The sequence below is a fragment of the Hemicordylus capensis genome, chromosome 6 (genome assembly GCF_027244095.1).
Source record: "Hemicordylus capensis ecotype Gifberg chromosome 6, rHemCap1.1.pri, whole genome shotgun sequence".
NCBI classification, from domain to species: Eukaryota; Metazoa; Chordata; class Lepidosauria; order Squamata; family Cordylidae; genus Hemicordylus; species Hemicordylus capensis.
Window position 1 is genome coordinate 13,186,459 of NC_069662.1, and position 25,264 is coordinate 13,211,722.

Genomic DNA, 25,264 nt, shown 5'->3' on the forward strand with positions numbered 1-25,264 from the left:
ATCTCTCTCCTGGTCAGTCACTGATAGCTCAGACCCCATCAGTGTATATAATGTTAGGGTTTTTTTTTTGCCCCAATATGCATCACTATATACTTGCTAACACTGAATCACATTTGCTATTTTCTCTCCCTTTCACCCACTTTGGAGAGATCCTTTTGGAGCTCCTCACAACCTGATTTGGATTTCACTTCCCTAAATAGTTGTGTCATCAGAAAATTTGGCCACTTTACTGCTTAACCCAAGTTCTAGATCATTTATGAATAACTTGGAGGGCACTGGACCCACTACAGATCCTTGGGCAACCTCACTTCCTACCTACCTCCACTGTGAAAACTGTCCATTCATGCCTTCTCTTTCCTGTTCTTCAACCAGTTACTAATCCTAACACGAACATTTCCCCTTATCCCATGACTGCTATGTTTACTCAAGAGCCTTTGGTGGGGATCTATGTCAAAAGGTTTTTGGAAGTCCAAGTATGCTATGTCAACCAGATCACCTTTATCCACATGCGTGTTGATACTCTCAAAGGACTCCAAAAGATTAGTGAGGCAAGACTTTGCCTTGCAGAAAGGGAACCTTTGCACCAGGCAGGAAAGTCACTGTGTGGTCTGCACGCAGGTCACAAACCCATATTTCTATCCCTCTAATGATCAAATCACCCACTACTGGGAGGTCCCCGGCCCCCGGAGGAGTATCTTTTGTGTGAGAGGATATGGGAGCATCACCCAAGGAAGGGGTCCCTTCTAAGGGAGCATTCCCCTCTTCCTGAAACTGATATCCTCCTTCCCTGAGACCTTCATTCTCCATGACAGCTGAGGAGCTGTCACCCTGGGAGTGGGTTGCCTTTATCACATCCCTGAGTATGTCATCCACATACTCTCTGCCTCCCTAAGCTTCTCCAGGTCATCCACCTTGACTTTGAGGGAACGAACTTGTTCCCTGAGAGCCAGGAGCTCTCATTGTACTGAGTACTCATTGTACTAAGTGCACACCCATGACTTCTGACCCTCAAGCAGATATTCATACATGCAGCAGTTGGAGCAATAGACTGGGAAGCTCCCCTTCCCCTGCTGGCATTCTACTTTCATAACTGGTTTTATTGGCTATTTAGAATATATAGAGCTTGTTTAATTGAAAGTGAAGTCTTAGCTGCAGTTTTCATCTAAATAAAGGTTTTAAACTCTGTCCTCCAAGAATATTACAAAAGTGGGATAGTACTTACCATCTCCTCACGTTGGGTGTCTCCTTTGTGCGAAAGGAGGACTGCTTGTGTGCCTTCCCACACACTTCCCTGCAAAACTCCTTTGATACCTCAGGTGGGGACGGGTCTTGCTACACACATTTCCTCCTCTCTGATGAGTGTGTAGCTATCACCCGAAAGGTAGCCAACTTTGTTTGACAGGCTTGAAAATCAGACAACAAAGGATGGTCATTTGAGAAGTAATTTGATCTTGCTACCATTATTATACTTAATTTGATTTGCTGTACCTATTGTATTGCATTGTATTGTATATGGGTGGGGTGTGTTTGGTTTTTGACTTTTGTGTATCTGATAATTGATCGTAAATAAAATTCTTCTTCTCCTTTGATACCTCTTTGCCAGCTTTTGTTCACAAAGCTTTGGGCAGCAAAGCTCCTGTGCTCTGTGTCTTGTCTTCTCAGGAGCTGCTTTCAAGCTGAGCAACCTCATGAATGTGGTCCCTTCTCCTACCTGTGTCACTCACCTGCAACTAATCCCCACCCACTCTTTCTCTAGGCACAATTGAAAACTAACTGCCCTGTCAAAAACTAAACCCCAAGCCAACCAGAAATCAAACCCTAGGAAAGACTAGCCCTAACAAATGTACCTCGTCCTTTCCTCCTTGTTTTCTTTATTTGTTTGCTTGCTGTCTTCTTTTGGAAAGAAAACAAAAATTGCTGTCTCCCCTGCAAGAGTCTTGTTTTCTCAAGAGCTGCTTTCAAAATGAGCCACCTCAGGAATAAGGAATATTGGTAGCATAGGATATTGATAGCATAGAATATACCTCAGGAATGTTGATAGCATAATATAACATGAGAACTGGCCTCCTGCGTTAAGATGGACGTATTAAAACCCTGATGCTTTGTTAAAAGTACTTTTAGGAGGTATTGGAGTAGAATAGTGGCAGATATGTACAAAAGTCTTTCTCTTCTCACACCATCACTATTTCAAAGCGCGCCTGCAAGGCTGAAGATAACTACCTTGAAGAAGGAGGAGACTTGTTCTCTGTTGCTCCTGAGGGCAGGGCCAGAACAATGTGTTGAAATTACAAGGGAGAAAATTAAGTCTAGATATTAGGAAATGAGTAATGGGGAATTAAACATCCTCTTTCTTCTTAGCTCAGTTATGGCTCCTTTGAACCAGCACTGAGTGATAAAAACAGATTCCCCACTCTTTACCGGATGACCCCAGATGAAAACGATCAGTTTGTGGGGATTACCTGGCTGCTTAAGCATTTTGGATGGACCTGGATTGGCCTCATTGTTTCAGCGGATGACAGTGGAGAAAGGTTGCTGAGGACTCTCATTCCTAGACTCCTCCAGAGCAAACTTTGTATTGCTTTTAAAGAAATTATCCCAACACTGGAATCTTACTGGACAATAACAGACCTCTATTATGACACTGTGGAAAAAATAAATTCTACTCTCTCATTGACCACAGTCAATGTCATTCTTGTTCATGCAGTTTCACGGTCTGTGGAGTGTTTACGAAGATTGCTATTGTTTAATGAGAATTTTCTAATGCTCCCAACAGAGAAAGTCTGGCTCATAACAGCTCAGTGGGATTTTGGAGCTTTATTCAACTGGGGTATATTCATACCAAAATCCTTCAATGGCACATTGTTCTTTACACTGCACGCAAATGATGTGGCAGGATATGAACATTTCCTTCAAACAATAAACCCTTTCCAATCAGAGCTTTATTTAATAAATAATTTTTGGTCTACTGTATTTCGATGTTCATTTAAACAGCATGCACCAGAAAGAGAAATCTGTACTGGGAAGGAGAAGCTGAAGACCATCCCTGGATCAGACTTTGAAATGGGAATGTCTGGGCAGAGCTACAATATCTACAATGCTGTTTATGCAGTAGCACATGCTCTCCATAACATGCATTCATCGAGGTACAGGAAGAAAGCAATGGCAGATGAACATACATGGGACATTCAGAATGCCCACCCATGGCAGGTAAGAATATCTTCTACTGTAAGGAACTAAAGGTGTGCTTCCCATGGCTGGACTTGTTTGAGTGCAGCAATTTATTGGATTTCATTCATTCATTCAGCTGAAAGCCAATATGCTGTAGTGGTTAGAGTGTTGGGCTAGGAACGGGGAGACCCAAGTTCAAATCCCCATTCAGCCATGATACCAGCTGGGTGACTCTGGCCCAGTCACTTCTCTCTCAGCCTAACCTACCTCACAGAGTTGTTGTGAGGATAAACAGTGAGGTTGTTCTTGTGGCCATGAGAGGGGCAGAGAGGGTGTGAGGCAGAGGAAAGCCAGGGTTGTACTTACCTTCCTTCCCCCCCCCCCGCCCCCAGATGATCCATTGAGTCTTCCTTTGGTGTGCCATCATGTGCCCACACGATCTGTGCTGCTCCCAGCAGCATGGATCTCTGGAGGTTGACACCCGGCCTTCAGGAATCCCACAATGCACTGCACGATGAGCGTGGTGCACTGGGGGATTCCCCTGGGAGTCAGTTGCTAAGAATGCAGCCTGAGCATACACATGACCCTCGACCTGGGGCAAAGGGCATGCTCATGCCCTTTAACCCAGGTGAAAGCCTGGGTCAAAAACTCAGGCTACCAGGGGAGGCAGCGCAGGGATTGGATTCGATCACGTGATCAGGCATTTCACACCACAATCAGGCATTTCAAAGAAGCAGCCCTACTCAGCTAGGGCTGCCCTAATCTGGGTAGAACTGATCGTGTGAACAACCTCATTATCTAGGACACCACTCAAGGTTCCTTGGAGGAAAAGCAGGATGTACATGCTAAAATAAAATAAAATAAAATAAAATAAAATAAAATAAAATAAAATACATTCTGTCCAATCTAAAGAAATAGCCCTGGCTGGTTTAAGATGAATAAAAGAACACCATTTAAGTGGTGTGCTAAAAATAGTTCTGATGTAGTTTGCCTAAAACCAGCTTCTTTCATTTCTGATGGGCGTTCCTTTACAGAATTCACAGTTTACTGAAAAATAGTCACAGAACTGTGCAACTTGTGACCTAACAGTTTGCAGTACCAGGCACCTTGTATCTGCCCAGTGCTTGAGATGCCCACCGCCTAATCACCAAAGCAGGAAGCTTAGAAAGCCTCTGATGGGTTGCCATGAGTGGCTCATAGGATGTGTTCAGTTTGTATGACACACATTGAGCATTATCCTATTCATGGTGGCACTGTATGAGCCCTGTTCACACACCATGTTCAACACATGTATAATCTTTGTACAGAGAGTGCTAGCCAGTACTGTGGTGCCTGAAGCAAGGCATCAAATGCTGCCATGCCCCATGCCCCTGGTGGGGGCCAGCCCCCTTTCAAAACCAACCCTCGCAAGCTTTGAAAATGGTGTTGTGGGCAGGGAGCAGGAAAGGTCTCTAGCAGCCTCCTCTTCTTTCCTTATGCTTCTTGAAAATTGTGCAGTGAGTATGAGAAAAGGCACTCCTTGCAAAGCTTGCACCAGTCCTGAAGAGTTGCTTTGATGGCAGAGGCAGGAGATGCCTCACCATACTCCTGGTGCTGCAATAATCTGCTGACTGAGATGACCATCTCACCCTGCCTCATAAAAGAGACGCCCCTGTGTGGACAGGCAAACCTCGTTATATGGGGACTCTGTATCCATGGTTTTGTGTATTTGTAGGTGACACCAGGTTGATACCAGGTTTCATTGACACCAGGTTTCAGTATCCATGGATACAAAAGGGTTAAAACCTATGTGTGTGTGGTTCCTAGAGAGCCAGTTCATCATGGTTTGTATTTAGATGGGTGACTACATGTGTGCTCTGTCTGCTGTAAGATATTTCTCTTAGGGGATGGAGCCATTGCTCAGGGGTGGCACATCTATTTTACATGCAGAAGGTCCCAGGTTCAAGCCCTGCATTTTCAGGCAGGGCCGGGAAAGACTTCTATCTGAAACCTTGGAGAGCCACTGCTAGTCAGTGTAGACCAGGCTTCCCCAACCTGCGGCCCTCCAGATGTTGCTGAACTACAATTCCCATCATCCCAGCCACAATAAGTTATAGCCGAGGGTGATGGGAATTGTAGTTCGGCAACATCTGGAGGGCCGCAGGTTGGGAAAGCCTGGTGTAGACAGTTTGAAGCTAGATGGACCAACGGTCTGATTTGGTACAAGGCTGCTTCCAATGTTCCTATAATGGCTTCCTCAGCCATTTTTGCTGCTGCTTTCACAGACAGCAAATATGAAGGAAGAGTTTTAAGAATTTCTTTTTATCTCTCCTTTATCATACATAAATAAGAAAATACTATTTGTGCATTGTATTATAGTTGCAAAGAGGTATTGCATATCAAAAGATCAAGAGAGAAAAATTCAGATGAAATCGCATTTCCCACCACTTGTCCCACTTCATTTTTCTCTTCCTCCAAACAAGCTTCACTCCTTTCTGAAAACGATCCACTTCAACAATAGTGCTGGAGAAGAAATATTCTTTGATGAGAATGGGGAGTCAGCAGCTGCTGGATACGATGTCATTAACTTGGTTACTTTCTCCAATAAGTCCTTCCGTAAAGTTCGTGTTGGAAGGATGGACCCGAGGGCTCCTGCAGGAAAAGTGGTCACCATTAACAGAAGTGCCATTGTGTGGAATCATAAGTTCAACCAGGTGGGCATGCTGGTTTTTTATTCTTGAACTGCAGGCCTTACACCACAATTGCTGAAGCAAAACAAAGCACCGTGCTGTGAGTCTTTGGAAATCCATAACCAAGTTTATATACTGATGTTCGGATTTTATAAAACTACAGAATCCAACAGGAGAACTGGTTTATGATCCTATTAACTGGGACCTGGTGCTGAAAGCTTTATTTATTTATTTATTTATTTATTTATTTATTCAATTTCTATACCATCTTTCAAAAACGGTTCAGGGTGGTTTATACAGAGAAATAATAAGATGGATCCCTGTCCCCAAAGGGCTCACAATCTATAAAGAAACATAAGAACTGGAGATACTATGCTGGGGGTGGAGAGGGCCAGTTACTCTCCCCCTGCTAAATAAAGAGAATCGCCATGTTAAAAGGTGCCTCTTTGCCCAGTTAGCAGGGGTTGCTAACTTATGAAATGTCAGTGCAGCTACTACCACGATGAATATTTATATACTGCTTTTCAGCCAAAGTTCTTAAAGCAGTTTACACGAAAATGAATAATAAAAAAGATGGTTCTGTGTCCCGAAAAGGCTTACAATCTAAAAAGAAACATAAGGTTACACCAACAACCACTACTAGAGGGATGCTGAGCTGAGGTTGGATAGGGACAGTTGCTCTGCCCCTGCAAAGTATAAGAGAATCGTCACTTTTAAAAGTGCCTTTTCTCTTAGTTGGAAGGGTTATGCATTTTGAAAATGGCCTACAATAAACCATTGCCCTCACAGACCCAGTTTACCACTTGCAATCTGGAGATTGCAACACCGTTCTCAGCCACAAGAAGTGGTGGCAGCCAACAGCCTGGATGGCTTTAAGAGGGGTTAAGAGACGTTCACAGAGGACAGGTCTATCAATGGCTACTAGTCTTAGGACCATAGGGCACCTCCAGCCTCAAAGGCAAGATGCCTCTGAGTACCAGTTGCAGGGGAGCGATAGCAAGAGAGAGGGCATGCCCTCACCTCTTGCCTGTGGGCTTCCCAGAGGCATCCGGTGGGCCAGTGTGTGAAACAGGATGCTGGACTAGATAGGCCTTGGGCCTGATCCAGCAGGACTTTTCTTATGTTCTTATGAGACAACAATAACAATATTCGTATAGGGCTGTTTGTAGAATTTCTAAGGACTGCACTACAAATCATATTAAATGTGTAGTTTGGCCTTTACATGATTAGTGGTGGATTTTTTTTTAAGGAGCCATGTGTTCTGCTTTTAGATTTGCAGTGGTGGCAAAATGCTGAAGTCCCCCTTCCAGCATGCCTCATTCCCAAGCAGATTAACCCATACAGCCTCACTTTATAAAACAAAAACAAAAAAAAGCACATGAAGGCTCATCTGTGCATTTAACAAGATGCCCAAATAAAGCATATAAAGTGCTTTAAATGCTTGAAACCTGTTCTATAAGTCCTCAGTAGGCAGACATTACAAGCAGAGGTGAAAAGTCTAAAAGCTGAGGTTCTTTGGAGGTGGATGTGCTCCGGGCCGGACTGGGGGCACTGAGAGGGCGGTGGAATGTATGTGGGGAGGGTGCCAGGTTTTGAGCAGAATGGGTACTTAAGGGTGGGAGTATTCACTGCTGCCGAGTGCAGCGGGGAGCAGGGGCTCCTTGCGGGTGGGGCACACCGAGAATATGCCCTGTTGCCCTCTAGGCTGGTCCGAGCCTGGATGTGCTCACATAAGAACAGCCCTGCTGGATCAGGCCCAAGGCCCATCTAGTCCAGCATTCTGTTTCAGACTGTGGCCCACCAGATGACACTGAGAGCCACAGGCAGGAGTTGAGGGCATGCCCTCCCTCCTGCTCTTACTCCCCTGCAACTGGTACTCAGAGGCATCCTGCCTTTGAGGATGGAGGTGGCCCACAGCCCTCCGACTTGTAGCCACCAATAGACCTCTCCTCCATGAAGTTATTGGCTGTCACCACATCCCGTGGCAGATAATTCCACAAGTGGATTATGCGTTGTGTGAAAAAGTACTTCCGTTTGTTGGTCCTAGAATACCTGGCAATCCATTTCATGGGATGACCCCTGGTTATAGTGTTATGTGAGAGGGAGAAGAATTTCTCTCTATCCACTTTCTCCATACCATGCATGATTTTATAGACATCTATCACGTCTCCCCGCAGCCGTCTTTTTCTAAACTAAAAAGCCTCAGGTGTTGTAGCCTTGCCTCATAAGAAAGGTGCTCTAGGCCCCTGATCATTTTGGTTGCCCCCTTCTGCACCTTTTCCAGTTCTACAATGTTCTTTTTTAGATGTGGTGACCAGAATTGTATGCAGAATTGTATCCAGGTGTGTCCACACCATAGTTTTGTATAAGGGCATTATAATATTAGCAGTTTTATTTTCAAACCCCTTCCTAATGATCCCTAGCATGGAATTGGCCTTTTTAACAGTTGCCGCACATTGAGTCGACACTTTCAACGAGCTGTCAACCACAATCCCAAGATCCCTCTCCTGGTCAGTCACCAACAGCTCAGATCCCATCAGCGTATACTTGAAGTTGGGGTTTTTTGTCCCAATGTGGATTACTTTACACTTACCAACATTGAACCGCATTTGCCATTTTGTCGCCCACTCACCCAGTTTGGAGAGATCCTCTTGGAGCTCCTCACAATCTGTTTTGGATTTCACTACCCGAAAGAGTTTGGTATCATCTTCAAATTTGGCCACCTCGCTGCTTACTCCTGCTTCTAGATCATTTATGAACAAATTAAAAAGCACTGGTCCCATATGTTTTAGTTTATCCTTAAAATTGAGTAACTCAAATTCCTACCAATTCAGATTACTGTGTTATTAATTAACATGCAGAACATGATGAATAGCATTAGCTAGTATTGGCAATACTCACTGGCATGTCCAGAAAATTGTCAATATTTTTTTAATTTGCTTACTACATATAAGGTCTGAGGGTGGAGCAAACATGTTGCTTAGAATGGTGGTAATAGAAAGAGAAGAGGTCAAGGAATCCAAAGGGAATACTCTAACTATGGAAGGATATGATCAGGATATCATACTCTATGGATCTGAAAAGGAGATGAGTAATTGATGACTGACATACCATGCCAAATTCTGTCTGCATTGTAATGAAACATAACACACCATTGCAAAAGAGTGATTTTGCACAAACACACAGAATTGCACAAATGCGGTTGCGTGATGGATGGCCATTGGAAATGGCCATCCATTGTGCAACGGTGCTTATTCAATCTTTGCATTATGCATAAGAAAACCGTTACAAGACGATGGAATTTTGCGCAGAATGTCGACCATTGTGTTCTTGTGTGAAATGGATGGAAACAAAAATTCAGTAAGGAGAACCCAGACAATCTGAATTCTAAAACTCTTTCCTTGTGGTTGTGTTTAGAGAGTGCCACAGTCCACATGTGTTGAGAGCTGTCAACCTGGAGAGAGAAGGCTGGCTCGTCAGGGGCAGCAGGTGTGTTGCTATGATTGTGCTCAGTGCTCTGAGGAGATGATTTCAACCCAGATAGGTAAGTAAGGAAGCTTTACGTCTTAAAGCTGTTCTGAAACATAGGAGGAAAGAGAGTTCTGCTAGGTGGGTCCCTGATTGTTTGCCTCTGCTCCACCCCTCCAGATGACTGCTACTTAAGATCAGGCTGCTCCAGGGACGCAAGCCAAAGGGCGTGAGCACAAGGGCTCTCAGCCTTTTGGCTCTCAGCCTTGAGGTGAGCAGACTGGGGCCATGGAAGAAGAAAAAATAATTGGAACTTCTCTTGCTTTCTACAAAGAGTTAACAAGTTTATGATTGAGGAAGTTGTGGCCCGGTGTTACTGGAAAAGAGGAAATGGGGGTGGTTGGACTGGGGAGATGTGTCTGGGGGAGCAGAAGAGTGGGGATGGTCTGGGGTGATGATTTCACGGGTAGTGGGCAGAGGGAGATATTGTGGTGGGAGTTGGGCAGGTTCTTACAGGGGGAAATGGTCCAGACAACTGAGGCCTGTTCCTTTTCCTGGCTCTTCTCCCAAACCTGCAGCTCCAGAGAGTTCTGGAAATACTCCCTCTAGGAGTTGGGTGCTGCTGTTGAATGCCAGGTCAGCAAATGCTAAAACATCCACAATCAAATCGTTGATGAGCATGCTTACTTGGTATGCATGACAGAGACCTGACTGGATGAGCTCGGTGGGCTTGCTCTCTCTGAGCATTGTTGTCCAGGTTTTCTGATCCTGCAGAAGCCCCAGCTTGAGGATCAGGGAACGGGCATTGTGGTCATCTATTGTGAGACTTTTCCCCTTTCAAGGTGCCTGGCTTTGACAGAATTTTGAATGTTTCTACTTGATGGTCAGCCTCCAAGATAGGTTGGGGATTCTGTTGGTATACTGACCACCCTGCTGCACTTCAGTCTCCCTACCTGAGCTAGAAGGGGTGGCCTCAGAGGTAGTTTTGGGTTCCCCAAAACATATTGTCTTGGGGGACTTCCACAGTGAGAGCCCCTGTGAAGGAGCAGCTGAGGATTTAATGGTCTCCATGCACCTATCTCAATAGGTATCAGGCTCTACCCATGTGGCAGGAAATACTCTTGAAATGGTTTTTGCTGATAAAGGAACAAATGATCTGGAGGTGGGCTAGTTTGAGATAACTCCCTTGCCATGGGACAGATCATCATCTGCTAGGGTCTAGTTTGACTGTTCTGTCTACCCTCTGCAGGGGTGGTGGACCAATTAGAATGGTCTGCCGACATAGGTTTATGGGTCCACCCAGTTTCCAGCAGGGATGTGCATGAACCGGGCTTGGATGGGCAAAGGGGGATGAACAGTACCTTTAAATCATTGAAGACAGCAGCCCTGCTGCCACCACCCAGTATCCAGACTGGCTCTGATGCTCCCATGCACAGTTGCGGCACTTTATCTAGACAGCCTGTGTGCAATGGCATCAGTGGCCACCATGCATGTGCAGCGGTCATATGCATGGTCAGTATGGTGTAAGTAAATTGACAGAATTTATTGAATTGACGGACAAAAGTAAATTGATGAAATTTTTGAGAGTTCATTGTTGTGCCACTGGTACAACAATGATTATACCTTGGCTGGAGAATCAATAGTTGCAAAATTAAGATTTGGGATGTCATCTCCCTTCAAGAGCAACCTTTGGAGAGGCATTTAAACATGTTGATTGGCCTCCAAACTAAATTACTCAATAGTATTACTTAAGAGTTACTTAAAAGACAAATTAATTACTCAGAAGTAATTTAGTTTGATACCCTCTTCATCCTTATCTATGATACGCTTAATTTTAGTGAGCCTTTATTTTATAACTATACATAATCATTCTTCCAGAATTTTGATAACTACATTCTAGCCAAATGTTAAATTTGTCACTGATATCGATGATATCATTCCTGTATGTTCACTGGTATGCTTCATAGCACAAAGTAATGCACTGATGATGCATAGTTTAAAGAGGTGCATTATATTTGGTTAGACTGTAACTTTCCTTATTACATTCAGATGCAGATCACTGCAACAATTGCCCAGAGGATCAGCATCCAAACAGGAACCAGGATCAATGCATCCTCAAAGTCATCACCTTTCTCTCCTATAAAGAGCCTCTTGGAATGCTTTGTGCTTCTTCTACTCTGCTATTTTCCATAATTGCACTTGTGGTGATGTGGATCTTCATTCAGCACCGGAATACTCCCATTGTCAAAGCCAACAACTGGAGCATCACCTGTACCCTGCTCATCTCTCTACTGCTTTGCTTTCTCTGCTCTTTCCTTTTCATTGGTTGGCCTGGGAAGATGACCTGCCTTCTCCGGCAAACAGTGTTTGGTGTCATCTTCTCTACTGTTGTTTCTTGTGTGTTGGCCAAAACCATCACGGTGGTTTTGGCCTTCATTGCTACAAAGCCAGGAAACAGGATGAGGAAATGGGTGGGGAAGAGGCTGGCTGTATCAGTCATAATTATCTGTTCTGTTGTTCAAATCTGCATTTGTACAATGTGGCTGGCAACCTCTCCCCCTTTTCCAGAGTTTGACATGCACTCCCAGACTGGTTATATCATAGTGCAATGCAATGAAGGTTCTGCCTTCATGTTCTACATTGTCTTGGGCTACATGGGATTTCTGGCCACCATCAGCTTCACTGTGGCCTTTTTGGCCAGAAAGTTACCCAGTAGTTTCAATGAAGCCAAGCTGATCACCTTCAGTATGATGATCTTCTGCAGCGTATGGGTGTCCTTTATCCCCACATACCTGAGCACCAAGGGGAAATTCATGGTGGCTGTGGAGATCTTCTCCATCTTGGCCTCTAGTGCTGGACTGTTGAGTTGTATCTTCCTTCCCAAATTCTACATTATCATATTAAGGCCTGAGCTGAACACCAGGGAGCAGCTGGTACGGAAACAGTCTATTGGTATATAACTAGCCTTCTCTGTCCGTCTCATACTTCCCCTGCCCTGCCTTATCCTATTCTGCTTTTTCTTATTTTATCCTTTAACCCTTTGTGAAAGATGCTTTTTGACTGTTATACCCTCTACAGATTTCTTCATTGTAAGGTCCAGAAGCCAGTGGCCCAAATTGACCCTTAATGTGCCTCCCTGACTTGTTTATTGGGCTTGTGCGAAGCTTTGACCAAAGCCGAATACTCTGCAGAGTCCCCCTGGCTCTCCACTTTGCCCAGCACTCAGCCCTCTTGAGCACCTACACAATTTGGAAAGTGTAGCCCTTGCCAGTGATTTTCTCCTACAGCTCTTAAGAGAGGGCATTCTCTCTCTTAAATGCACACACACACACACCCCCGCCAGCACTGAGAAAAGCACAACACCATGCAGAGGTCAGCACAGTGAGAAATGGCTCTCGTACGTTAGTATTATTTTTAAAAATGCTGGTCTCCACTTGGAAAAGAGTGAACATTGCTGCCATATGGAGCTTCTTTTGGATACAGTTTGAAAGCCTCAACTGGTACAGGATGCTGGCATAAGGATGCCTGTGGGAGATGACTATTTTACAAGCATTACTGTGGCAGCTTCACTCACTGCCAGTTTGTTTCAGGGCCTTGACGGTTAAAGTCCTATGTGACATGGGACCAGGATGTCTCTTGGACCACATTCACCCATATGAATATGGCAGGACCCTCAGTTCATCAGCTCAGGCTCTGCTCTCAGCCCTGCCACTGACCCAGATTCACTTGGTGGGTACCAAAGACAGGGCCTTCCCAATAGTGGCCTCCCATCTTGAGAACAACTGTTCAGAAATGCTTCATTATTGGTTTTTAAAAGCTTCTGACAAACTTCCTTTTAAACTAAGTATTCTAAAACTGGTTTTAACTGGATTTCCAGTTTTAATGGAAATCTAGCTAAATGAGCAAAGAGGCACCTTTTAAAAGTAGTTTTCCTCTTTATTTAGAAGGGGCAGAGCAACTGAGCCTATCCATCCCCAAACCACTTTGGGAACCTTTTGTTGAAAAGTGTTATATAAATATTTGTCGCATTTGTATTCGTATATGCTTCACCAAGGGTTAAGTTGAATCTACTCAAATTGTTTCAGGCAAGCATTTAGCAAAGTTGAAAACAACCCCTCTTTCCCAATATTTTTGTCCAAACCCCTTGTGAAATCACACATGCATACATTTGCATTGTCATCTCCTAATCACAAAGAATGAGGAAGACCAGAGTCTTCCATAGAGACTCTGTGGGTGACAATACAAGGCCTGAAAGGAAATGTGTTACCAGGAACATGCTTTTACCCTCTGGATCAAAACGTTGATAGTGACTGGGAGTTGCAGAAAGAAATCAGTGAGGCATCAAAGAGAGACAGAGCTATAAGAATGGGTGACTTCAATTACCCACACATAGACTGGGTAAATTCACATTCAGGTAATGACAGAGAAGCCAAATTTCTAGATACACTAAATGACTGTGTGCAAGAACAGTTGTTCATGGAAGCAACCAGAGAAAAGAGGAGAGCTGGTCTTGTGGTAGCAAGCATGACTTGTCCCCATAGCTAAGCAGGGTCTGCCCTGGTTCCATCTGAATGGGAGACTTGATGTGTGAGAACTGCAAGATATTCCCCTCAGGGGATGAAGCCGCTCTTGGAAGAGCAGAAGGTTCCAAGCTCCCTCCCTGGCAGCATCTCCAAGACAGGGCTGAGAGAGATTCCTGCCTGCAACCTTGGAGAAGCTGCTGCCAGTCTGTGAAGACAATACTGAGCTAGATAGACCAATGGTCTGACTCAGTATATGGCAGCTTCCTATGTTCCTATGTAAAAGGTGACCTTGGACTTAATCCTGAGTGGTGTACAGGACCTGGTTAGAGATGTCAGTGCCATGGAACCTTTAACAACAGTGACCATCATGTGATCAAATCCAGCATATGTGCGAGGAGAGAATTGCCAAGGAAGTCTACTTTTAACTTCAGAAGAGGAAACTTCTCTAAAATGAGGAGTTTGGCGGGGGGGGGGACGGAAAGGGAAAATCTGGAGGGTCTCCTCACTCCCAAATGCAGAGTTTGTTTTAAACCACAATAATAGAAGCCCATGTATATGAAAAAGGAGGAAAGGTACCACCAAATCTGGGAGGATGCTAGCCTGGCTAACAAGTAAAGTCAAGGAAGAAGACTTCTTTCAGAAATTGGAAGGCCTGCCCAGATGAAGATAACAGAAAGGAATACAAACTCTGGCAAAAGAAATGCAAGGAGACAATAAGGTATGCAAAAAGAGAGTTTGAGGGATATTTAGATAAAAGCATCAAGGGGAATAAGAAAACTTCTTTAAATACATCAGAAGCAGGAAACCTGCTAAGGAGGTGGTTGAACCATTAGATGATAAGGGATTCAAAGGGATTATTAAGGAGGATATGGAACATAACATAATTTATATACCGCCTGACTCGGAAGGCTCCAGGTGGTACACAAAAGTAAAAACAATAAAAGAAAAATAAAACAACCATTAGAACAACAATTTAAAACATTCACAGATTACTAAAAGCCAAGCTTAAGAGATGTGTCTTAAGGGCTCTTTTAAAGACGGGTTAAAATATTGAATAATGAATGGCTACAGGGAGCGCATTCCAGAGCCCTGGAGTGACTACAGAGAAGACCTGCTTCCGAGTCACCATCAGACAATCTGGAGGCATCCAGAGACAGACCTCTCTTGATGACCTTAATGTGGGGTGGAGATCATGCAGAAGTTGGTGCTCTCCTAGGTAACTTGCTCCTAAACTGCAAGCCCTAAGCACTTTGTATTTTGCCCAGAAACCTATTTGTAGCCAATGCAATTGCTTCAAAACAGGAATAATATGGTCTCTCCCCCGGAGACCAATCTAGCCGCCACATTTTGGACCAACGGAAGTTTCCAAACAATATACAAGGGCAGCCCCACATAGAGACTCATCTTTAGTCTGTCCCAGATGGTGTGGTTGCCCAGAGGAGTATGATGATGCTTAATTTGCAGGGAAGGGCTGTCCTCCAAAGGCCTTTAAGCCCATGCTCCAAAATTACCTAGGTGCACCTCTGCATCACTGAGGGCTCTAGGGCAGGCTTCTTAAGCAGAGGTCACACAGTTGCCTCCTTTAAACATGGAGGCATCCTGCCCTCCCTCAATAAGGCATTTATGATGTCAACTAGGCAATCAAATTGAAACAGTCTCCCTGCTAGATGTTATAAGCCATGTTGGGCATAGATCCACATGACAAGTGCTAGGACGAACAGTTCCACAAGGAGCCTGACCACATCCTCAGGAGTCACAAATTGAAACTGATCCATTCTAATTTAATCAGAGGAGTTACTGGACACCTCTACAATTGACCAGACCATAACCATTGAATCTGAGTCGGCACGAATGCAAGAGATTTTATCAGCAGAAATGTTATTAAAAACATCACAGTAGGCTGATGAAAAATCCAAATCTATATTCAAAGAGGAGGGAACCTGGGTCACTCCCCTCACAACTCTGAACAACTTTGCTCGAAACGAACTTGTAGACACAATATGTGCAAAATAGAATCGCTTCTCCGCTGCACGTATTGCCACAGAATTAGCCTGCGATGATACTTAGATTGGAAATAATGTAAGCAGCATTGTGCCAGTGCAATCCTGCATCAAGTGGCTAGAGGCTATTTCTTACACTCTAGACTTGCCATATGGCATCTCCCATCAGTATCCTTCTTTTCACATGGAAGTTGACACTTCCTGAAAATTCTCCTCAATTCTCAAGAGCACAGATTCAAATTACTTGCTCTGTAAATCGCAGCCTTTGGCTATCGATCAGACAAACAGGTTTCCTTTAGCTTTGCCAATAATTGAGAATCTTGGGAAGGGCAATTATTTACCCTGCAATTATCTCCACCTTGTGAAATTCACAGCAATAACCTCAAGAGCTGATGATGAACTCTTCTTCACCTATAGAGACTCCTTTCAAACCAGCTTCTGCCTCAGTGAGACCTGGGTGTTTCATGGGAGGCAAGCACAGCTGCATCAAAACCAAGTTGCAAAGTCCAACTTATTTTCTCTGAATTGATAAAGGGTTGTTCTTGTTTAATTTTTAAGGGTCTGTGGGTGTTTTTTGAAAGTATTTTAAACACTGATAGCTGTGATGATAGTGTTGGTTGGTAGGTGTGTCGCAATGAAAGGGTCCATCTGTGACTGGGGCTTAGATTTGCAAGGAGTCAGGCGGATGTCATGGTTGCTGTTCATCTTTCTGCTGCAGCTGCCTCACGTTCTCAGCAGGAACTGGATTTCCTCATGTGGATGGCAGCCAATGACACAAAATATATACGGCTCTGTAGATGAGTTGACCATTGGTGAATTTTTTTATTTTTCCGTTCCACATCTGAAAGAGCACTGCTTTAATGCAAAACCAGAAGAGAAGATAGTTTACTTGTAAGTAGTTCTTTAGTTGTTTGAAAAGCGTAAAGTAAAGGTAAAGTGTGTCATCGAGTCAGGGTCAACTCCTGGCAACCACAGAGCCCTGTGTTTTTCCTTTGGTAGAATACAGGAGGGGTTTACCATTGCCATCTCCTGCAGAGTATGAGATGATGCCTTTCAGCATCTTCCTATATTGCTGCTGTCCGATATAGGGGTTTCCCATAGTCTGGGAAACATACCAGCAGGGATTTGAACCAGCAACCTCATGTTGCTAGGCAAGTCATTTCTGCTGCGCCATTAGTGTGGCTTGAGCCAAATGATCATTCTGAGTAAAACCTCTTGCATAAAACAGATATATCTCCTGACTGCCGATATAGTCTTATAATCTGCTGTTTTATGTATTATATCAGTAATCCAAAAACCTTTGGTTTAAAATGAGAATTAAGATCCTTTACATTTTCACTTATGCTCTAAAAAGAATGGAAATTGCAAGTTAAGGTGCCTGTTAATTTGTGAAGATGAATGTCTTACCTAAAATGTTGTTTCTTTTTCAGACTATTCCTATAATTAATAAGTTAACTTGTTTCAAGCAATGGCAAAAGGATATAACTAAATTTGTTTGGCAAGGGAAAAGACCGAGAATTAAATTTAAAAATGTAACAGATGCTAAAAAAAGAGGTGGCTCTAAAAAGAATGGAAATTTCAAGTTAAGGTGCCTATTAATTTCTGCACCATATAAGCTGTAAAAGACTTTGTACAGTCTAGATCAGGGCTGCTCAACTTCGGATTTTCTGCAGATGTTGGCCTACAGTTCCCCTAATCCCTAGCTATTGGCCACTGTGGCTGGGGATTGTGGGAGCTGTAGTTCAAAAACAGCTGGAGGGCCTTAGTTGAGCAGGCCTAGTCTAGATGATGGTCTCCATGCACCCACACTTTGCCTTAATAAGAGGTGTACAGGCAGAAATTCATCAGAGTCATCTCAAGTAAGTGATTAGGAAAGCTGCACCTTTTTAAATATGTACTATTAACTTGCAAGAATATCTCTCTGAGGGTCAAGAATCAATTAGGTAGATCTTCCTGCAAGTGAATAGTCCTTTAGAAGGGAAGAGAAAGCAGGAATTTTATTTATTTATTTATTTAATTGTTGCATTTATATACCGCCTTTCATTAAAAACAGTCACAAGGTGGTTTACAAAAGTTAAAAAACATACAATAAAATGACAATAAAAGTATTAAGCTAAAAATATAAAAACAAATCAAATTAAAAATCTATAAAATACAAGCATAAAAACGATACAACAGGTAAAAACACATAGAAGCAGCAGTAAAAATGATTATGTAAAAGCCTGGATAAAAAGCCAAGATTTAACAAGCTTTCTAAAAGCTGTGATGGAGTCTGAGGAGCGAATGGCCACTGGGAGAGCATTCCAAAGTCTGGGGGCAGCAACAGAGAAGGCCCTGTCCCGAGTGCATGACAGCCGGGCCTCCCAAATCGAATGAATGAATGAATGAATGAATTGTTGGCACCCGGAGCAGAGCCCCCTCAGATGTCCTCGTCAAGCAGGCAGCAACCCTTGGGAGCAGGCGGTCCCTCAAGTACCCGGGCCCAAACTGTTAAGGGCTTTAAAGGTCAAAACCAGCACCTTGAATTGGACCCAGAAACGAACTGGCATCCAGTGCAACTCTTTCAGAATGGGTGTGATGTGCTCCCAACGGGCAGCTCTAGATAAAACCCTAGCTGCCGCGTTTTGCACTAGCTGCAGTTTCCGGATATTCTTCAAGGGCAGCCCCACATAGAGTGCATTACTGTAATCCAGCCATGGCATGACTAAGGCATGGGTAACCGTGGCCAGATCTGCCTTCTTGAGAAAGTGACGCAGCTGGCGCACTAGCTGAAGCCGTGCAAAGGCACCCCTGTCCACCGCCTCCACCTGAGCTTCCAAAAGCAGAGCCGGGTCCAGTAGTACCCCTAAGCTGAGTACTTGATCCCTCAAGGGGAGTGCAACCTCCTCCAGAACCGGTAAAATCTCCTCATCCCGATTGGCTCTCCTACTGGGAATCCCTTCCCTGTACTCTGCAATTGATGGGGCTGTGGAAGAAGGAAGATATACAACTAATTTCCAAACTCTTTGCCTCTCTGCAGGGCACCTTCTCTTGGCAGAGCAATGCAGGAAATGTCAGTTACTGATTCTTCCCCCACCAATCAGCTGTCTGTGCTTACCAGATAATTCTTCAGTATTGTCATAGGAACATAGGAATCTGCCTTACACTGGGTCAGACCACTGGCCCATCTAGCTCAGTATCATCTACTCTGTCAGTGACATCTCTAAGGTTGCAGGAAAGGTCTCTCCCAGCCTTACCAGGAGGTGCCAGGGGGATAAGCCTGGGAGGTGAAGTCATTAAAACTCAAAAGAACTATATCTCCGCACCTGGAGACATCCCGGTTGGCAGATAAGCTTTAATTCCACCCATTCAAACCTACATGTACACTTCCTTCCAAACCATTCCAACTTTTCTTCCTCAGGATCACACCCACCCGTGATCGGTTCATGCAACCATGAACCTCTTTGTTGCCCATGGGTTTCAGCCCCTCCGGCAAGGGTGTATGACTTGTGCATTGCCTCAGGGCATGAATTTTCCTATTTGTAACCCAGATCCAAATGCATGTTTAGAGTACTCAGGTCACCCAGGGAACACTCAGAACCTACCCTGGACCCAAGGAGAAAGGAACTTGCTTTCCCATTTACACGGACTTACACCCTGCTGGTTCTTCGGCCAGCGAGTGGTCAAACTGTGCCACTTGCCCCTTCTCTTTCCTGCCTTTATGCTCTGCCCCTGAGAGGAGGACGGTTAGGGTATTTCCTTGCAAGTGCAGCAAACACACCAATGGATTGGGACTGGTAATACTAACTTCCTATCCCTTTGAAACTCCTCACTCCCTTCTTTTCCCTCCTTTACAGTAAGTCTGCATTTTAGTCCTTTCTCCAGTAAGCCTTAAGCTGATTAATTTTCAATTCAGACTTTAAGCTAAAATGCCTCTAAGTGAGAATCTTGTTATTACTGCTAGCTAAGATTGTATTGCTTTTCCTAATCATCTTTTTCTCTTCCTGTACCCCTTTTATCCTTAAATAAATCTGACTGTATTGCATTTCCACCTCCTCCTCATTTTCCAGACCAAAACTTTGCTTAAATTGAAACTGTGGTGAACTGCTCCATATAGTCACACTGATTCCCCTTATTAGCCCAAAGGTCCAAATGGAATGTTTAGCCAGCACTCCAGAGAAGTTCCATTAGCATCTCAGCTACTTAAGTTCCAAGGGAAAATACATGGTGGCTGTGGAGACCTTCTCAAACTTGGCTTCTAGTGCTGGGTTGTTGAGTTGCTTCTTTCTTCCCAAATTCTACATGATTGTCTTGAGGACTGAGCTTAACAACAGAAAGCAACTGGTATGGAAAAAGACTATTGACGTTTGACTGGTCTCTTCCCATTCTTACCCCTCCTTTCCTTCCCTTTCCCTCCCCATTCTTCCACCATACCTTCTGTCATGCTTTGGACAAGATTGCATCTACCTTCATGTTTGTATGGGAATTAGAAGCATTTAATAAATGATGTTGATGAACTGGCCCTTCTGATGTATTTAATGTGGTCTCATATCCCTGCAAGAGATAGCTAAATGTGTCCATCAGTTTTGGCGCAGTGGGGAAATGCTTGACAAACAAGCAGAAGGTTGTCGGTTTGAAATGGCTGAAACTCAGCTTTAAAAAAGCCAAATCCTGGGTTACCGCCATTGTTGCACACGAGTATACCCCTCAGATTCTGGCAACCAAGGTTTGAATCCCCACTGGCATGTTTCCCAAACTATGGGAAACACCAATATCGCAGCGGTATAGGAAGATGCTGAAAGGCATCATCTCATACTACATGGGAGGAGGCAATAGTAAACCCCTTCTACCAAAGAAAACCACAGGGCCCTGTGGGTGCCAGGAGTCGAAACCGACTTGATGGCACACTTTACCTTTAGTACATACAGCACAGATACTGCAGCATGTGATAAGGAAGGAGTCACATCTTTCTACGCAAGCTGAAAGGACCTGGAGAGGCCAAACATCCAGCCCTGAGATGGAATTCCACTAAACTAGCCAGTTTGGGCTCTCAGCTTCAAATGCAAAATCAAGACCTGTCAACATCTAAAACTGCAGATCCTCCTGTCATTTCCCAAGAATGTCTAGTGAAGGAATGGTCATTGATAACATACTGGATTGGCCATCTAGGTTCTCTTTCTACCTCTTTCTTTTTACATAGATGTTGACACATCCCTTCAGAAAGTTCTCTCCAAATCCCAAGGGGCCCTGAATCAAATCACTGACTGTCTGATGAGCTAGCAATAGCTAAAATAAACACGTTTCCTTTAGCTTTGCCAGTAGTTGAAATAGTCAAACGAGCAGTTATTTCCCCTGTAATAATCATCAAGTTGAGACACCTTGCAAAATTCAAAACAATGACTTCAAGAGCTAATGATAAGTCTCATTTCAAAAGAACTTTTGCCATACAGTGCTGGAGTTTCGTTGGAGACAAGCACAGCTGTGGTCATAGTACTGGTTGGGGTCTGAGTCACAATGCAGGTGCCCAGGTATGACTGGGCAAGACAGAGATTAAGGTTGTTGCTCATTTTTCTGCTGCAGCTGCCTCATGTTTTCTGTAGCAACTGGATTCGCACATGTCAATGGCTGCCAATGATACAAAATAGTGTAGATGGTTTTGCAGATGAGCTGATCATTGGTGAATTTTTCAGATTTTTAATTCCACAGCTGATACAGCTTTGCTTTAATGCAAAACCAGAGGAGTTGGTGTGTAACTTGTAAGTAGTTCTTTGGTCATTTGAAAAGTGTATTCTAGATCTTTTTTGGTTAAACTGCTCTGACTGCACTGTGTACAATTGAGTCAGAATCAGAGAGCAAATGAGTGGCAATATGCATGACGAGTACTGGTCTTATTTTTTTAATAGGCCTGTGCATGAATGCAAATGTCGGGACTGGGTCTAATCCGATCTAATTTAAACCTGCTAATCTCAATTTGGGGTCCTTTGGACCCTTCAGAATGTCAGGATCAGGACTGGGTATTTTCCTGACCCATCTGTCAATCCATTTTTAAAAGTAATCAGGATACTCACTGCGAACCGGAAAGACAAGTATCCTAACACCAGAGAATCACAGAGGAAGTGAAGGAACATCATAGAATCTAAGGAGAAGAGATTTAACACAGTGAAGCTGTTCACATGATTGATCAAAACTGGGCTACCGGAGGCCAGCCCGGTTTGGATCAATCGCGGGAACCCCCAGGCTCATGGTTTGCCGAGCACTTTGGTTCCCTGGCGGCTAGCCTGCTTAACAACCTCTCCCCTTAAACAAGGTTAATGGAGCAAGCGCTCCATTAACCTCATTTTTTAAAATCATGTGTCAGCCGCGGCAGCTTGCAGCTGTGGCCGCCACACTCAGGGTGGGGGGAAGGGGGATCCCAGAATGGCACTGCACATTCATATGGTGCCTTCCTGGGGTTCGAGGGGCCAGGGCACCACACAGCAGCACACCCCTTCCCCTGATCCCCAGAGCTCCCTATGGATAAGCCTGCTCTCCCCGCACTGGCCCTCCCGGTGCTTCACACCAATCATTTGAAGCGCCTCAGAGAATCTCAGAGGGACCCAGAAATTGGCTGTTTGTGAGTCAATAAAGGGCTAAAAAATCTTATTAAAACCTTTCTTTCAAAGGAGATATGCATGGGTGGGCAGGCAAGTGAGCAGATAGAGAGCAGAAGACAGGATTTATTTCCCCCCACCACGATTGTAAAAAACAAACAAACAGACTCTTGCCACCATTTGGAGGACTGGAAAGCTCCATTTTTTTTCCAAAGGAAGATGGAGAAGTCTGAACCAAAATAGGCTTTCCAATTTTGTATCAGGAGCTTCTCTAACCTCCTCCAAAATGGCCCATATCAGGAAGCTTCTGAAATTTCTGATCCAATGTTACACACACACACACACACACACACACACACACACACACACACACACACACACACACACTTACTTAGCATGCTTTAGCAGGCACTTGTTATTGTGCTGCTCTAAGAGAGAAGGCTATTCCGGATAGAAGATTATTGGTACTTCTGATGAAGACTATTTCAAAACTGACTTTTACCTGTCAAGTTTCTCGTTCAGGACGATTAACTCTCACCTATAAGAATTTACTTCTGTATTGTTGATGCCTTTTGCGGTTTGTGGATCAGATTATACTTGGAGTATTTTTTGCCCTGATATGTGTATTCTGCATTTTTCACATTCTACCTGCCTAAGGTTGTTGACGGGTTTTGCTTTGTATTCTGTGCAAGAAACAAGCGTGATCCTACAAAGAGTCAGCGATTCTTCCTCTAGGAGGGAAGAATTGAGTTCCCCTTACATGTTTCATATTGATCTCACTTTGATACCAAAATATTCACAGCAGCCTTTTAGCCATTTAGGTATCCTGTGTATTAGTTAGATTAAGGGTGGCTTCACATGACCATCAGAAAGTATGGAAGGTGGCAACTGAGGTTCCTGAGGAATAGGCACTCCTGGCAAAGTCTTGCCAGCTATCTTGCGAAAAATGGCCACAGATAGTTTTTTTGTGAATAGACATAACTCTGAGGACAAACATTAATCAGGTTAATATTGCATTACAGCATGCAGCCAAAGAACTACCAGCATGTCCTTGCCTTTATGTTTGCCTTGAAGGAGATCAATGAGAATGCCAACCTGTTACCCAATATCACCCTGGGATACAGGATCCATGACTCTATTTCTAATTCAATGGGAACCTCTTTCGGTACTATGACAGTTCTTTTCCTTGGACAGGGGAATCCCCTGAATTATAACTGTGGCAGGAAGAAGTTGGTCATGGCAGTCATTGGAGGGCTCATTCCCCAAAACTCTAAGCAAATGCCCCACATCTTAAATACCTACAGTTTACCACAGGTATGTGTGTTCATCCATATTCGAAGGTATGGTTCCTTGGAAAGCTATGAGGACAGATTCCTACCCACATCATTCCCCTAACTTGTGAAGGAAAATGGCTTGGATGCACACATTTATCTCCTCACAGGTCCTGTTCAGCTAAGAGGAAAAATTCACAACACAGAGAAATATGTATATGAAACTCTATGCCTCATTTTTTAAAATGCAGTTTCAGGAGACAGGCATTTCAGAGCATAAATGGTGTACGGGCATACCTGTGTGTGTTTTAGTGGGTATGTTTAGTGTTTTGAGTACCTGCCAACTCTTCACCAAACTCTTCACCAAAAATCACTGTCTCAGTGTTCCTAACATCTGTTTGATTATCTTGAGCCTTATATGGGAGGGGATGAAATGGACGATAAAGGAAAAACTACAGCAAAGAAAGGGTTAAACACACTCTTGTTCCTTTCCACACATAGACAGACATGTGCGCACGCACGCACACACACACACTCACACACTCACACACTAATTCTCTTTTCCAATTCCTACTACCTCCTTAAGAAGATATGTTTATTTTTGTTAAATATGATTGCCATTCTAAGATGTGTATTTCTGCATAATATGTATTCAGTCTCTTAGCAAATCTGCCCAGACCATGTGGCACACGGGGGTGTTTAGCCTCCACAGTATTGAGTGGAAGATATAAGAAAATGAGCTCAAGCTTCTATCCTGTCAGATATCTGGAAGAAGTAATGTATGCTTATTCATGATAGGAGAGGTTTGTCAGCTTTAAAAAATATCTTTGCCTTTCCCTATAGTTTAATTATGACTGCTTTGACCCTGCCTTGAATGAGCGAACATATTTCCCTTTTGTGTACCAGTTGATCCCAAATGAAAACCCTCAGTACTATGGAATTGTTCAGCTTCTCCAGAATTTTGGATGGACCTGGATTGGCCTCATTGTTTCAGATGATGATGATAGTGGAGAAAGATTTTTGAGAACTCTCATGCCCAGACTGCTTCAGAACAATATTTGTCTTGCTTTTAAGGAAGTTATTCCAATAGCAAAGTCCTTATTTGAAGAAATTAAGCTGCTTGAAGCTCATCAAGAAAAAATAGGTTCTTCACTCTCGCTGACCAAAAGCAATGTGATTCTTGTTCACGGCGACTTACGGTCTATGGAGAGTTTACGTCTGGCTCTATTGTTTAATGAATTTCCTCGAATGAGCCCAACAGAGAGAGTTTGGATTATTATAGCTCAGTGGGATTTCTCAAGTCTATTCAATGGGGTGCCTTTCACATCCAAATCCTTCAATGGCACCTTGTCTTTTGCACTCCGTTCACATGATTTGGCAGGTTATGAAGATTTTCTTGAGACAATAAATCCTTTTCAGTCTAGGTTTTATGATGTCACTTACTTCTGGTCTCTTGTATTTAAGTGTTCATTCCCCTCATATAATATTTATAGAGGAGAAAATGGGAGAAAATGTACTGGGGAGGAGAAGTTGAGCAGCCTCCCTGGATATGTGTTTGAGATGCAAATGTCTGGGCAGATGTATGCTATCTACAAT

At 43.7% G+C, this 25,264-nt stretch overlaps 1 protein-coding gene across 1 annotated transcript; it reads left to right on the plus strand.

The window, feature by feature from the left end:
• Positions 1-5,734: 5,734 nt before the first annotated feature.
• LOC128330888 (vomeronasal type-2 receptor 26-like) lies at positions 5,735-12,265 on the plus strand. The gene is made up of 3 exons (XM_053264250.1): positions 5,735-5,861; positions 9,255-9,381; positions 11,355-12,265. Exons 1-3 carry the CDS (start codon positions 5,784-5,786, stop codon positions 12,263-12,265), a joined length of 1,116 nt encoding a protein of 371 aa, XP_053120225.1. The 5' UTR covers positions 5,735-5,783.
• The last annotated feature ends 12,999 nt before the right edge of the window (positions 12,266-25,264 follow it).